Source organism: Ylistrum balloti, unplaced genomic scaffold, assembly GCF_031769215.1.
Source record: "Ylistrum balloti isolate Yb309-2 unplaced genomic scaffold, AGI_CSIRO_Ybal_v1 Utg369798, whole genome shotgun sequence".
In the NCBI taxonomy this organism is placed as follows: domain Eukaryota; kingdom Metazoa; phylum Mollusca; class Bivalvia; order Pectinida; family Pectinidae; genus Ylistrum; species Ylistrum balloti.
In genome coordinates, this window is record NW_026781977.1 from 1,114,086 (window position 1) to 1,130,730 (window position 16,645).

The 16,645-nt window shown below is 34.7% G+C and overlaps 1 protein-coding gene across 1 annotated transcript in view; it reads left to right on the forward strand.

The window, feature by feature from the left end:
• Window positions 1-16,645, forward strand: part of LOC132544413 (U2 snRNP-associated SURP motif-containing protein-like) — a 27,327-nt gene continuing 10,682 nt past the window's right edge. The window contains exons 1-11 of the mRNA XM_060208004.1: window positions 1-69; window positions 1,356-1,454; window positions 2,175-2,292; window positions 2,851-3,002; window positions 3,579-3,658; window positions 6,968-7,101; window positions 7,661-7,740; window positions 8,279-8,444; window positions 9,087-9,334; window positions 9,935-9,978; window positions 14,191-14,295. Coding sequence (XP_060063987.1) covers window positions 7-69; window positions 1,356-1,454; window positions 2,175-2,292; window positions 2,851-3,002; window positions 3,579-3,658; window positions 6,968-7,101; window positions 7,661-7,740; window positions 8,279-8,444; window positions 9,087-9,334; window positions 9,935-9,978; window positions 14,191-14,295 — 1,289 coding nt within the window. The 5' untranslated portion in view covers window positions 1-6. The remainder of the gene's footprint in view (window positions 70-1,355; window positions 1,455-2,174; window positions 2,293-2,850; window positions 3,003-3,578; window positions 3,659-6,967; window positions 7,102-7,660; window positions 7,741-8,278; window positions 8,445-9,086; window positions 9,335-9,934; window positions 9,979-14,190; window positions 14,296-16,645) is intronic.

A 16,645-nucleotide genomic window follows, 5' to 3' on the forward strand; every position in this document is an offset into this window, starting at 1 on the left:
AGAAAAATGGCGGATAAGTCTTTGCCATGGGGTTTACGAACGGACAAATTAACCCCTGGCTCTACAAAGGTGTGCATTACTTTTCAGCATTTGCAGTAATTCTGGTGACGGAGAGATATATTATTTTCTGATGAGTTATATGGTGAATAACGGACTGAAATACATGCATACAGGTTTACAAATGTTCGGTCTGCATCGTTTTTGCCACTTTGTATTTAATTGCTAAATACACAAAACTAATATCAAAACGGGGTTTTAATTGTGGTAAATAGGTTAAAATCCAATATCTATCATCCATTGAAACAGGATAGGCTTTTCGATGTAGTTAATTGATTATGCCTAGAGGTCACAGGTGCCAACCGCGTCTGTCGATACACTCATACTAATAACACGGTTTGTAACTCAATCGACCTAGCGAAACGACCCAATTTAGGGAACATTGAGAATGTTACCGAACCGTTCGAGATGTCTCGCTAGATGTGGTCTGAATTGACAGATATATATGTATTTTAATTTGGTATATTTCGCAATACATTGTGCCCAGAAACTGTCTACATGCTTCATCAAACATTGTTATCTTGTCACAAATTTCAGTTAGTCTGACCCTCGTCTGGCAGATACTGAATCACAGTAAATTAACTTCAAAAACACATTAACATGACATGCATTCAGTTCAAATTACGAAGTTTTCCAGATGATAAATAATAGGTTTTGAGTCGGGCATGCAGCTTATATACTGGTGCAGCTTAAATGTGGCCTGAAAAAAGTAGAGTACCAGTACAAAATAGACATTGGTAAGGAATTTTTTACGAGTAGCTGCCCACCTCGTGTTTGTGACTGAAACAGATTGTTTAGATCCGTCACTTGTAATGTTATACAGGATGATTTGAAGATTGCAATAAAAAATAATATTCTTGTGGATTTAATTAATACTTTTTAACACCAATTTCAATAACATGTTCTTGACGTTCATGGTTACGTTACAGCAATTACAAGATAGCATGGCAGAAGTTTCCAATAGCCTATTGCATGCTGGGACATCATTGGATGATAGATCAAATTCTATAAGAACTGCCTTGATCGCTTGTGACGAAATGGCTTTGTGTAAATTACAAGAAATGATATGGGACTATAAAAAATTTGTTTTTATATATATATATGACAATATTCTACATTCTATCCATTGATATGGTGATTTTCAGATGCTGAAACTTCAAATCTTTAGAATTTTTTTTTATTTTCAAAATTATCCTGTGAAACCAATTCTTTGTTTTGGAAGTCTGATAGCTTGGACACAAGTTTCTGTAAATTAACATTATTATGATATTAAATAAATGTTGATGTTATATTTACAGGCAATATCAGAGAGCAAGTTAAAGGCTTTCGAAGTTGGTACAATGAATATTGGGAAAAAATCACTGTCGAAAAGGGAACAAGAGGAAATCAAGAAAAAGGTAAGTTTAGAAACCTAATCAGGTGGTGAATCCAAATTTATAAGAGATTTTTTTGTGTTGATGCAAGCATCAACATTTATATGTGATCTTGGCAGAAAGAAATACTCATCAGATCGATGAATAGCACAGCACCCAGATATTCATTTGTCTGAATCAATATTAACTCATCCATGACGAAACAAGTACTTCTCCACACATACTTGTACTTGATATTACATTGTTTGGTTGTGAAAACTTAAATGAATATACTTGATTATACCCCAAAAATGTTTATAGTCATTGAAATGATACTGTATACTGTATTATTATTACAGAATAAGTATACAAAACATGCAAATTGGAGAGACGGGAAGTAGACACACTGAATGTGTACTGCAATAGGGACTGTCTGACAAAACTAGCATCTTTAGTTTACATCACTGAAATTAGGAAAGACACTGGAAATAGACACACTGAGGGTGTTCTGCAATAGTGACAGTAGGTCAAATCTAGCCTCTTCAGTTTCCATCCCTGGAGTTAGGGGAAGACACTTATATGATTGAGAGTTAGATACACCAGTTCTTGCAGAGGTGCATATTTTTTACATAATATATACAGTGAGACAGAATGGTTCTTTTCCTTCCTACACATTTAGAAACTCAACTTCTTTAAAGGTAGGTGTAACATTGACATAAATGCAGATGTATCATAGAAAACTGATAAATGCCTTTTCTTTTGCAGCAAGATGCACATGCAGCAGCTCAAGTTTATGAGGAGTTTGTGGCCTCCTTTCAGGATAGTGGCAAACAAAGCAAGTCCTGGGTGAAGGGTGGAGTAGTCAACCCTGCTGAAAAGTCAAGTAAGTTTACCATCAATATCACTTACAACATACTGGTCTGTAAGAAGTCTCCTATTACTATCCCAAACAACTCTGTCTGTGTGGGACGGAGATGGAGGGACTAAAGTTCTGTTATTATTCTTCCATTAGTATCAACTCAAGGGAACTAAGTTCTGTAAGACTTCCATTGCTATGACATATAACCAGGGAAAACTTTGAAGGAGAGGTGATAGATCAGTTTGTGGAACATTGGACATTTTAACTTAGGGTGAAGACTTGATGTATTTAGTTTGATCTCTAATCAGGGCAGCTTTGTGTTTCTCTTGAAACTGAGATCCCTGACAATTCTGAAGTGTCGTTGTTATTGTGTCATTTGGCAACACAATTCTATCAGGTCTCCTTTGGCAAGCATGCAGTAGGCCTCCTGCAAATTGTTACAAGATAGTCACCAGCTACTACAAGGAAACCCTACCTATTCAAGTAGACTTCAAATTATGAAAAACATGTACAAATGAATATCATTGAAATATACTAATCAAAGGAAGAAATGACACATGATTCCTATATTTATTTTTGCAGCACCTAGTAAACCAGAGAAAAGCAAACTATACAAACCAACCTCGAAGCTGGCAGAGCTTGCATCTACATTTCAATCGGTGAAAGATGCTAAAAAAAGGGATGATGATGTCGATGATGACAGGAATGATTACAGGGCTTTCACAGATAGATCTGTGAGTACATTTAAATGTCATTTGGATATTTTAGTGGGATTATGTATAAAACACTAAATGTATGCTTATAGTGGTGATGAGAAGTGGCTCAAAAACAAGAATATTAAGCTGCTGATCTCCCATAACGTTCAATCATTATCAATGAACAGCCCTATATCAATAGTTTAAGAAGATTGAATTATATGAAGTAGATTTTTCTCTCCAAAGAGTGAATTACTTGCAGTTGCTTCCCATATTTTAGGTAATTAATTGATTTATGAGTGACTTTTGGTTACACTAAATGGATAAAATAGTTATTTTAAAAGTATTTCATTTGTTTTTCATTATTTTTTTTAAGAGTGGCATACTTGAAAGTTTTACTCTATTGGATATAAGGGATTTTATTAGAAAACTATCAGATTTTACTGAGAAATCAATCTTGGTAATTTATGGTTGATGAAAAAGGCACTATCTACATATCTACAAAAAAAAACAACAATTTGGTGGCATCACAGGAAGTTTTAGAAAGATGGAACTTGATTCAATACATTTAGAAATGTTCTTTTTACTGATCATGTGTTAAACATTTGTTTTTAGAGCTTTAGTGTGGGAAAGAAGAAAAAGGAAGATCAAAAGAAGAGGAGCAATCTAGAAATATTCAAGGAGGAATTAAAACAGTGAGTTTTATAGTTAGACACGAGTGATGATCATTAGACACGAGTGATGATCATTAGACACGAGTGGTGATCATTAGACACCAGTGATGATCATTAGGCACCAGTGATGATCATTAGACACCAGTGATGATCATTAGGCACCAGTGGTGATCATTAGACACCAGTGGTGATCATTAGACACGAGTGATGATCATTAGACACCAGTGGTGATCATTAGACACGAGTGGTGATCATTAGACACCAGTGGTGATCATTAGGCACCAGTGGTGATCATTAGACACGAGTGATGATCATTAGACACCAGTGATGATCATTAGACACCAGTGGTGATCATTAGGCACCAGTGGTGATCATTAGACACGAGTGATGATCATTAGACACGAGTGATGATCATTAGACACCGGTGATCATTAGACACCAGTGATGATCATTAGACACTAGTGATGATCATTAGGCACCAGTGATGATCATTAGACACCAGTGGTGATCATTAGGCACCAGTGATGATCATTAGGCACCAGTGGTGATCATTAGGCACCAGTGATGATCATTAGGCACCAGTGATGATCATTAGGCACCAGTGGTGATCATTAGGCACCAGTGGGCACCAGTGATGATCATTAGACACCAGTGGTGATCATTAGGCACCAGTGACGATCATTAGGCACCAGTGATGATCATTAGGCACCAGTGGTGATCATTAGGCACCAGTGGTGATCATTAGACACTAGTGATGATCATTAGGCACCAGTGGTGATCATTAGACACTAGTGATGATCATTAGGCACCAGTGGTGATCATTAGGCACCAGTGGTGATCATTAGACACCACTGAAGATCCTTAGATATCGTTGATGATCATTAGGCACCAGTGGTGATCATTAGACACCAGTGGTGATCATTAGACACAGTGGTGATCATTAGACACCAGTGATGATCATTAGGCACCAGTGATGATCATTAGACACGAGTGGTGATCATTAGACACGAGTGGTGATCATTAGACACCGGTGATCATTAGACACCACTGAAGATCCTTAGATATCGTTGATGATCATTAGGCACCAGTGGTGATCATTAGGCACCAGTGGTGATCATTAGGCACCAGTGATGATCATTAGACACCAGTGATGATCATTAGACACTAGTGATGATCATTAGACACCACTGAAGATCATTAGACACGAGTGGTGATCATTAGACACTGGTGGTGATCATTAGACACCAGTGGTTATCATTAGACACAGTGGTGATCGTTAGGCACCAGTGGTGATCATTAGACACCAGTGTTGATCACTAGACACCAGTGATGATCATTAGGCATTGGTGATGATCATTAGACACCAGTGGTGATCATTAGACACCAGTGATGATCATTAGGCACCAGTGATGATCATTAGACACCAGTGGTGATCATTAGACACCAGTGGTGATCATTAGACACCAGTGATGATCATTAGGCACCAGTGGTGATCATTAGACACCAGTGGTGATCATTAGACACCAGTGGTGATCATTAGACACCAGTGATGATCATTAGACACTAGTGGTGATCATTAGACACCAGTGGTGATCATTAGACACCGGTGATCATAAGACACCACTGAAGATCCTTAGATATCGTTGATGATCATTAGGCACCAGTGATCATTAGACACCAGTGATGATCATTAGACACAGTGGTGATCGTTAGACACCAGTGGTGATCATTAGACACCAGTGGTGATCATTAGACACCAGTGGTGATCATTAGGCACCAGTGGTGATCATTAGACACAGTGGTGATCATTAGACACCAGTGGTTATCATTAGACACAGTGGTGATCATTAGACACCAGTGATCATTAGACACAGTGGTGATCATTAGACACCAGTGATGATCATTAGACACTAGTGGTGATCATTAGACACCAGTGGTGATCATTAGACACAGTGGTGATCATTAGGCACCAGTGATGATCATTAGACACAGTGGTGATCATTAGACACCAGTGATGATCATTAGACACTAGTGGTGATCATTAGACACCAGTGATGATCATTAGACACCAGTGATGATCATTAGGCACCAGTGGTGATCATTAGACACCAGTGATGATCATTAGACACAGTGGTGATCATTAGACACCAGTGATGATCATTAGACACTAGTGATGATCATTAGGCACCAGTGGTGATCATTAGACACCGGTGATCATTAGACACCACTGAAGATCCTTAGATATCGTTGATGATCATTAGGCACCAGTGGTGATCATTAGACACCAGTGATGATCATTAGGCACCACTGAAGATCCTTAGATATCGTTGATGATCATTAGGCACCAGTGATGATCATTAGACACCAGTGGTGATCATTAGACACCAGTGATGATCATTAGACACTAGTGATGATCATTAGGCACCAGTGGTGATCATTAGACACGAGTGGTGATCATTAGACACCGGTGGTGATCATTAGACACCAGTGGTGATCATTAGACACCGGTGGTGATCATTAGACACCAGTGGTTATCATTAGACACAGTGGTGATCGTTAGACACAGTGGTGATCATTAGACACCAGTGTTGATCACTAGACACCAGTGATGATCATTAGACACCAGTGATGATCATTAGACACCGGTGGTGATCATTAGACACCAGTGGTGATCATTAGACACCAGTGGTGATCATTAGACACTAGTGGTGATCATTAGACACCGGTGGTGATCATTAGACACCAGTGGTGATCATTAGACACCAGTGGTGATCATTAGACACTAGTGGTGATCATTAGACACCGGTGGTGATCATTAGACACAGTGGTGATCATTAGACACTAGTGGTGATCATTAGACACCAGTGGTGATCATTAGACACCAGTGTTGATCACTAGACACCAGTGATGATCATTAGGCATTGGTGATGATCATGAATATGTCCAATACATTTTCAAAGTGAAAGTTTTGTTTTGTGTGTGAGGTATTTATGCTTGAACTATTTACTATTTATTAGTCCATTTTAAAATTCTTGGAAAGCAGGCACTGCTTAAAGGGATATTCTGTATAAGAAATCATCCACTTACATTTCTTTGGAACTCATACAACTTGTTTTACGGTTTAAAATGTCGGCTGTTCAAACTGACCACAGGAAAGATATTTTGATGTTTACAATAGTTTTAAAAGTCACAAGAATTAGTTCTTTAAAGGTACAGAACAGCCAGAAGTTTTGCAACCTTGGCAGAGTATCCCTTTAGCATTAATCTGGTACTACTTTGCAATGTTTCACTGCCTATAATGAATTTACTTGATTTACTATTTTCCCGAAGAATACAACTAGAGAGGGAAGAACGACACAGGTGGAAATCAGGACTCAAAAATCAAGGGTTTGACCCTGGTACTGAACCCATTGAGGATAGATTTGGGAAATATGAGGCTTCCTTAGAACCAGGATTTAATAAAGGTATGTTGGTAGGGCCCTAAGATTGTCAAAATTTAATTTCATTTATTCGTATAAATTAATAGGATAATTTTATAATTAGGATATCACCAAGTCTGTTTACTATTAATTCAATCAGACATTTAAGGAATAGTTTATGTTTCATTTTGGTATTTGTTTGGGTAAAACACTTTCCGCTACAACTTTCCTAAAAGCAGTTGTTTTTTGTTCCCAGTGCTTAAAAGAATTTTCTTTATGACTGAACTTTTACAAATTGTACATGTTTACTATTTAATAATTTAAGACCCCAGATATATACCTATATCTTTTCAACTAAAATCTATAAAAATGCGAAGAGAAGTAATGGTTACAAGCTTTTTGGCTCATATTAATCACTCATGTTGGCTTGGAATAGAAATGCACAAGGGGTTTTAACAGCAAGAGGAAGCCAAGTTGCCTAGACGAAAGTTGAGCGCATAACCACTATGTCACTTGACCACCTCTATATTCCACCTAATTGTAATGAAAAATATTGTGCTTGAGTAAGGAATTTAAATTAAAATAAAAGAAAATTGGTTTTCAGCTGATAGCATGCGACTTGGTCCATATGATCCTGCAGACGAGAGTACAACAAATATTTATGTGGGCAACATCAATCCAAAGGTATGCTTTTTTATATCCTTCATGGTTAAGCAGTCCATATGATGACTTTTACTTTCTGTTCATTATTTCAAAAAGTTTCATTAAAATATCCTGGGTGAATGGGTTCTGTTTTTTGTAAATTCTGTGGAGGATACTTACATGGATGGTGTCTCCGTAGTCAGAATTCTGACGTTTTATCAATAGAGCATCAGAATATTTCTGACTAATGTCTCTGATGTTCTTCTGACGTGTGATCTTTCCTTATTATTATGGTTTGTACTTGGTTATTATATGAAGTATGGTTGAGAACATGGCTGGGTCTTGAATGATGTGAAAAACAAACCAGTAAACTTCAAGTAATTTACAACAATTTTAAAACAAGTTTTATCAAAAAAGAAAAAATGGAAGGAAAAAGATAATTCAATGACTGTTGAATAAAATTCTGAGAGGTTCCAGAGGTCAGATTCATTTAAGTGTTTGAAATAAATTTGTTATCTTTTAATATAATACCAAAAATAAATGTTTCAATTCTTAACAACACTTAATATTACCTTTACAGATGACAGAGCAACAGTTGTGTGAGGTGTTTGGGAGGTATGGACCACTTGCTAGTGTGAAAATTATGTGGCCAAGAACAGATGAAGAGCGATCAAGGGGAAGGAACTGTGGTTTTGTGGCCTTCATGAACAGGAAAGATGGAGAGCGAGCCATGAACTCACTCAAGGGTAAGCACAAGCATAAAGGCTGAGGAAAAATTAAAATGTTGCTTTACATGATCATTACATGAACTGGAACTTATAAGCAGACATTTTTTAAAGACAAATATTGGCTACTGTGACTCATTGTGTTCTGACTGAAATGTGAACTTTTTTTGATAAACAACCGTCTAGCTATTTGAGATAGTAACAATACCCTTTAGGGTAAAAAGATCATTCTGTATGAATTTTGAAAGAAAAAAACATTTTGAATAATGTTACACTTGTACTGCTGTAAAAATAATGATTATGTTTTTATCCTTTAAAATGTTCCATAACATATGTCCTATATACAGGATCAGCAATATTTGATGTATTCAAGCATTACTAAAGTGTGTTGAGGAAAAACTAATTTTATTGGATTTACAAACATTACTGGCATTTCTGTAGTTTATATTAGATATTTTCCTATGACTTATAAAGCTGATTAACTATCTGAATTTAGATGAATTTAAAAAAGTTTCCTGAAACTTTAAATGCATACTTTGTTGTATATAAACATTTATATTTGTTAGCAATATTTTATTGAATCTTTACAATACACTATATTTATTTTATCAAAGTGTGGTATTAAAGGGCAGTTTGCTGTTGAATTCTGAATGTTTGACACAGGCAAGGAAGTGATGCAATTTGAAATGAAGTTAGGGTGGGGTAAGGCAGTGCCCATACCACCACACCCAGTCTATATACCTCCCGCTCTAGTCGAGCTAACACAACCGCCACCCCCTTCTGGGTTGCCATTCAACGCTCAGCCAAGCAAGAGCAGTCGCCGACTACGATCGGAAAAATTATATGGCAATGTGCCACCTCCAGGCATAAATGGATCATCAAAAGACGAGCCTGCAGAGGACTTAGAGAAGGTAAATGGAGCCGAAATAGTCATGTCTACAGCTCCCTTCTGCCTTTGTTTCCTACTTGTCTCCCTGTGATCTTTTGAAAATGTTTCCATAGAAATTCAAAAGATTTGAGATTTGGTTCTTGAAAAGCCGAACATCATATGTCAGCATATGACATTTAATTTTGAACATTGATTTTTAAGGCTGAATAAGAAAATTCTGTTTCAACATTCAATCCAAAAAGCCTTTTTTTTCACACACACCCATCCTGGCTCCATGATTCTAGTTTTTATACAATATTTCTATGCATACTACAGAAAATCTTTTATCCCATCTGTTTGATTTGTACAAAATATAAAGTAAATTCAACACTTCACTTTAATCATATTTTGATATATGTAATTTATTTCATTTACCTAATCAATTCTCATAACATGTTAAGATAATGATTAATATTGATTATCATATAATACTTTAGTTAACCTTCTGTACAAAACTTTTGTCTAAATGATCAGATCTTTTAATAATACTTTTGGAAATATATGTATGTATGTATTATTGACATGTTTGGAGAGCCCATACTTAATAGAACTTAATTTGGTTTTTCAACTGCGATTTCTCCAGACTTTAGCCAAAGCTGTTGTGAAAGTGGTAATTCCCACAGAAAGGTATACCATTTTAGTTTTTCTACATAGAACCACAGTTTGTACAATAATAGATGTTTAAAAGTTAGGGATTGGTAGGGAATGGACTCACCATGGAAGGACCATCACCTCACTGGCGCCACCTGCTGGACAAGGAGTTGATCACAGAGGAGGGAAAATGTTTTTAGATTTCAATTTGCTTATATATTTTTTACATATATATAAAAAAAATCTGCATTTGTTTTCAAAAGAAATCAAGAAGGCAAAATGTTTGAATTTATTTTAAAGTCAGATTTTTCAAAGCCTTTAATACATTTTGACAAATATTCTATAAGCTGATTGCAATGCAATAAAATTTTCATCTTTTCATTTAGGATTTTGGAAAGAAAATTTTTGATATTGTATTGACAAAAGATATTTGTGAAATTAATGTAAAGGAATTAATATACCATATTGTAAACAGGAAAAAAAATATGGATATTTTGAAGCTTATGAAATTGCATTTTTTTCCACATATGTTTTCAATTCTGTTCAACTTATTTTAACAAAATTTATATTTTGATTCATGGTTTCCAAAGATGTTCTTTTACATACTGGAATCAATATGTAGCTAACACAGATAAAATTGATTTCATCTTTTTAAAAAGACTTTTCAGAAAAAGAAGAAAACAATGGTTGAAATTTTACTTGTTTAGATATAAATCCAGTCTTCCTAACTTCTTCACATTTCTTCAGTGATAAGTTCAGGTCATATTTCAAGTGTAAATATATTCCATATATTCTTATTTATATTTTCTATTCATATTTTCTTTTTTGCAATTAAATATTTATTTAATATTCAAGCCATACTGATGTTACTTGAACATTTCAATTTTTGTGAGAAAGTGAAAAAATGATGTGGACATATTCTGTAAAACATTCTGTGTGTCTGTTTTTAGAATTGATATGAATAATGCATGTGCAAGCTAAAACACGCCAGTATACCTGTCTATAGAGGACATCTGTACTGATAACCTGTCTATAGTGGATATCTGTACTGGTAACCTGTCTATAGTGGACATCTGTACTGATAACCTGTCTATAGTGGATATCTGTACTGATAACCTGTCCATAGTTGATATCTGTACTGATAACCTGTCTAAAGTGGACATCTGTTCTGATAACCTGTCTATAGTGGATATCTGTACTGATAACCTGTCTAAAGTGGACATCTGTACTGATAACCTGTCTGTAGTGGATATCTGTACTGATACCCTGTCTATAGTGGACATCTGTACTGATAACCTGTCTATAGTGGACATCTGTACTGATAACCTGTCTATAGTGGATATCTGTACTGATAACCTGTCTATAGTGGACATCTGTACTGATAACCTGTCTATAGTGGATATCTGTACTGATAACCTGTCCATAGTGGACATCTGTACTGATAACCTGTCTATAGGTGACATCCGTTCTGATAACCTGTCTATAGTGGATATCTGTACTGATAACCTGTCTATAGTGGATATCTGTACTGATAACCTGTCTATAATGGATATCTGTACTGATAACCTGTCTATAGTGGACATCTGTATTGATAACCTGTCTATAGGTGACATCCGTTCTGATAACCTGTCTATAGTGGATATCTGTACTGATAACCTGTCTAAAGTGGACATCTGTACTGATAACCTGTCTGTAGTGGACATCTGTATTGATAACCTGTCTATAGTGGACATCTGTACTGATAACCTGTCTATAGTGGACATCTGTACTGATAACCTGTCTATAGTGGATATCTGTACTGATAAGCTGTCTATAGTGGATATCTGTACTGATAACCTGTCTATAGAAGATATCTGTACTGATAACCTGTCTATAATGAACATCTGTACTGATAACCTGTCTAAAGTGGATATCTGTACTGATAACCTGTCTATAGAAGATATCTGTACTGATAACCTGTCTATAATGAACATCTGTACTGATAACCTGTCTATTGTGGACATCTGTACTGATAACCTGTCTATAGTAGATATCTGTACTGATACCCTGTCTATAGTGGATATCTGTACTGATAACCTGTCTATAGTGGACATCTGTACTGATAACCTGTCTATAGTGGACATCTGTACTGATAACCTGTCTATAGTGGATATCTGTACTGATAACCTGTCTATAGTGGACATCTGTATTGATAACCTGTCTATAGTGGACATCTGTATTGATAACCTGTCTATAGTGGACATCTGTACTGATAACCTGTCTATAGTGAACATCTGTACTGATAACCTGTCTATAGTGAACATCTGTACTGATAACCTGTCTATAGTAAATATCTGTACTGATAACCTGTCTATTGTGGACATCTGTACTGATAACCTGTCTATTGTGGACATATGTACTGATAACCTGTCTATAGTGGACATCTGTACTGATAACCTGTCTATAGTGGACATCTGTATTGATAACCTGTCTATAGAGGACATCTGTACTGATAACCTGTCTATAGTGGACATCTGTATTGATAACCTGTCTATAGTGGACATCTGTACTGATAACCTGTCTATAGTGGATATCTGTACTGATAACCTGTCTATAGTGGATATCTGTACTGATAACCTATCTATAGTGGACATCTGTACTGATAACCTGTCTATAGTGGACATCTGTTACTGATACCCTGTCTATAGTGGATATCTGTACTGATAACCTGTCTATAGTGGACATCTGTACTGATAACCTGTCTATAGTGGATATCTGTATTGATAACCTGTCTATAGTGGATATCTGTATTGATAACCTGCCTATAGTGGACATCTGTACTGATAACCTGTCTATAGTAAATATCTGTACCGGTATCCAGTCTATAGTAGATATCTTTTTGTATACTATACATGAATTAATGTCACCCGACAAGGTTAAGTTTCTTTTTTATCTATAACTTATAAAATCAGAAATAATAATTCATTTTTGAGGTCAATACAATAAGTCATTCATCTCTATGGACAGGCTAAAGAATATGGAGAGTGTGCATAAATTTCCAACATTATTAATAAATCTACTGTATGTTTCTGAATGCTTTGTGTGGTTTCAAGTGTGTATGTTATAAAAAGTCTTTATCTGTCTAATGACAATGCTTTGAATCATCATCAGAAAAATCAGTATCATGAGGCTGGATTTGTAAAAATTTACAAATTATTTATTTTGTAAAATTATAAAGAGTGTTGACAATTACAAAAAACAAAATCCCCCAAAAACAAAAAAAAAATGGTAGGTTTGATTTCAAGTAAACAAATTGTATTCATATTTCCATTATTTGTCGTATTTCAACAGTGAATGTTTCCAGTGTAGTGTACAGAGCACTGATATCATCAACATTTGTCTTTACTTTTTATCTGTCCATACAACATTTTTGAAATCCAACATTCAGTAAGCTGTTATGTTTGTAGAATGTACTGCACTAATACATCAAATTTATGTCACTGTGACCACTATTTTCATCTTTACTGTTCTTGATTAGATTTTGCAATTGCCTTCATTTCTATCGAAGTAGAAGAAATAACATTTCCATTCAAAATGTTTCCAAATTTTGAAAAAAGATGACCGGATTTCTTGTCAAAGCTTAATTATTATCAATTTCAGTTAGATTGAATAAACATTTTTTTGTGTCCTCCAGAACATTTTAAAGCTCCCAAAGAAACATTTCAACTGCAGCAAAAACTAAAATCGGCTTTTTCTGTGATGAAAATTAACTTAAAGAAAAAAAAATGTGATTAATTCTGATGATGATTTAGAGATGTTCAGGAAATGTCCTTGAATGGTTTTATTCTGTCAAATGAAACAATGCTTCTATTTGGATAAGAATTAAAGAAAGTGGCGTTTCTTAGTACCAGAAGTCTTGGTTAAAGATTATGTGTTGCCAAGGTAATACATGTTTTGAATCTTAGAGTCCTTGATAAATAGATTAAAAAACAAGACACTGAAATAATCCTTGGTTACTTTAAAGAGAGAAAGAAATACATTTTCCAAATTATGATGCATGTGTTATAACAAAAAACTGATTCAAGGAATTTCCTGCTAGGAAGTATTTATTGTGGAGGAGAGTGTGAGATCTGCTTTTTTGTACATAATTTTTTTGTGATTTACTAAAAATATGAACAATTTAAGCTGGAAATATTTCCACTATTTAATAGTGGTGAGAGATTCTCACCCGAGAGTTTGTGGTTCGACTGTTGTGCTTCTTTTATACAGAAATCTTCTCTGTGTGATACATCGAATGATCGAGTTTGTTGTTCGAGAAGGTCCAATGTTTGAAGCCATGATCATGAATAGAGAAATCAATAACCCAATGTTCAGGTAAGCATTAACTTTACATATTTTTGTTATTTTAATTAGATAATTAGAAATACCAAAAATATAACATGCAGACTATTTTCAGGAATAAATGTATAATAGAATGTTTTGGTGTATGAAGGATCAGCTATGTTGATTTCAATGGTCCTTCTATTGAAGATCATAGCAAATGCTTTGTATACATATTGTGTAGGAGTTTTCAAAATCACCTTTAATAGTATTTTATACAAAATTTAAGTTAAATTTGCTAATTTTTGTGTCTAGATAATCAATTCAGAATTAGATATTAAGAGTTCCTAAATATTTTCAATTTCCATAAATATTTACATGGATAACGCTGTGCATCTTGTAGAAATATTGAATTATTTATTTCAATAATTGGTAAAATAAAATCTTTTGAACAACAAATACTTCTGCCTTTATGATAATTTGATCCTCAATTCTCCACTATAAATGGATTTTGGTATGATTTGAAGTGAAATATTATTTTTTTGGCATGTTTATACCTCTTTGCTGTATCGACATGATTTTGATGTAAATGGTGGTGATTTTCTGTGCTTGCACGTTTATGATTTGTCTTTTTAACCCCAACAAAGTTAATACCAACAACTTTGTTACCTCAAAGTCAGAGAACAGGACCGAACAATTTTCATTGTGCAAGTTCTCTGATTTTGAAGATGTTAGAGTGTTTGTTTCTAACTCTGAATTACTAGTACAGTGTTAGCCCTCTACTCAGTAAGCCTTTGTGCAAATCCTGTCACATATATTACATACTAGCAGAAGCAAGAATTAAGCTTGCTAGTTTATATGCATCAATTTGAATGTGACTCAGTTCATACAGAGCTAATACTTATTAGATGCAAGTGAACTATCGTGTAGAGCTTCATGCTTAGGTTGGGAAGGAAGGGGACTATATAATATCCAGCTGCTCTGTAAAAATGTGGAACTCATTGTGATCAGAAATGTTGTAAAAAAAAGCAAGAAAAACACTTCTTTCACCCTCGTAACAAATGTTAAAATTGATGGTTGATACAAGTAAATAATTTTGAAGAATGAAAATTGTGAAATATTGTAATGACTGCTGAAATTCAGGAAATGCCTGATTAAGAACAGTGTGATTGGGATTTGCACAATACTTACGCTGTTTTAGCTAAATAGTTTATTTTTAAATCAACAAAAAGCTGTATATTTTCAAAATACAGTTTGTATCATGTGTGTATGTTTACCTGCTAGTAATATAGTTCATTTATAGTAGTCCTGACAGTACAAACTTTTTCTTCTTCATAATTGGACTTTTATGCAGATGTGTGTTGTATTTTTTTTCCTTTCTCTTTTTTTTCGGCGGTAGTTAGTTCAGGAATGCTACATCAAGTCTCCCACAGTGATTCCAAGTTAACAATTAATTTCCACATGCAAAAACAGCATATACCAACATTTTCAGGATATGTCATTTTTTGTTTTGTTTGTTTGTTTGTTTTTTTTTTTTTTTTTTTGAGAAAATCACTTATTGTGTGATACTTACATTGAAGATCATCATCTTGTATGATAAATATCCATTCATCATAATACATACTGCTAATTTTTTCTTTCCTTTTTGTTTTTTTGGTTTTTTTTTTTTTTTTGAAATGTAAATGAAATTTTGACTTGAAAGAGGTCACAGAGCATCAAATAAATGTTGCTGTGTTTGGTATTAAAATTGTTGCAGCATTTCTTGCCATCTATCATTACTGTTGCTTGAAAATATCATATACCCTGTGTACACATGTATTTAATGATATACCCTTACCTATTCAATAGAGAGGTAAGTACACCATTATACTCCCAATATCTCTATACCATGTCAAGTGTTCTTGTGTCTAAACTAATCCTCAGGAATCAGGAACTGAAAAGTTATTGAAATGTTGACTTGCAGTAGTTGTATTTGATAACAAGATATTAAAAATGTTTCATTATTTTAAAATATATGGGAATGTTTTAACAGGTCAATGTCCATTTAGTATTGTTTTAATGCACACATTTACTGGGAGATGTGATTTTTATTATTCCAGATGAATAGTATAATACAGACTTTGTCATACTTGTACTTTTTTACTATTGCAAGCGGGAAAATTTTATGAAAATCAAGAATCCAAGGTCGGACAGTTGACCATTATTTCTGTTGCATGTTGTAACTGCTTTCAATGTTTGCTTGTTTTCTATATAACTTATCCCCAAGTTTGATAGATGGAGATCCTGTTGATTTTCAATAGAAAAGCAGTTACCTTACCTGGTGTACATGTACTTGTGGTATATAGTGTGCCTGGATCTCCTAGTACACCCGTAGCTTGTTCCAGATGTACTGTTTATTAAGTTT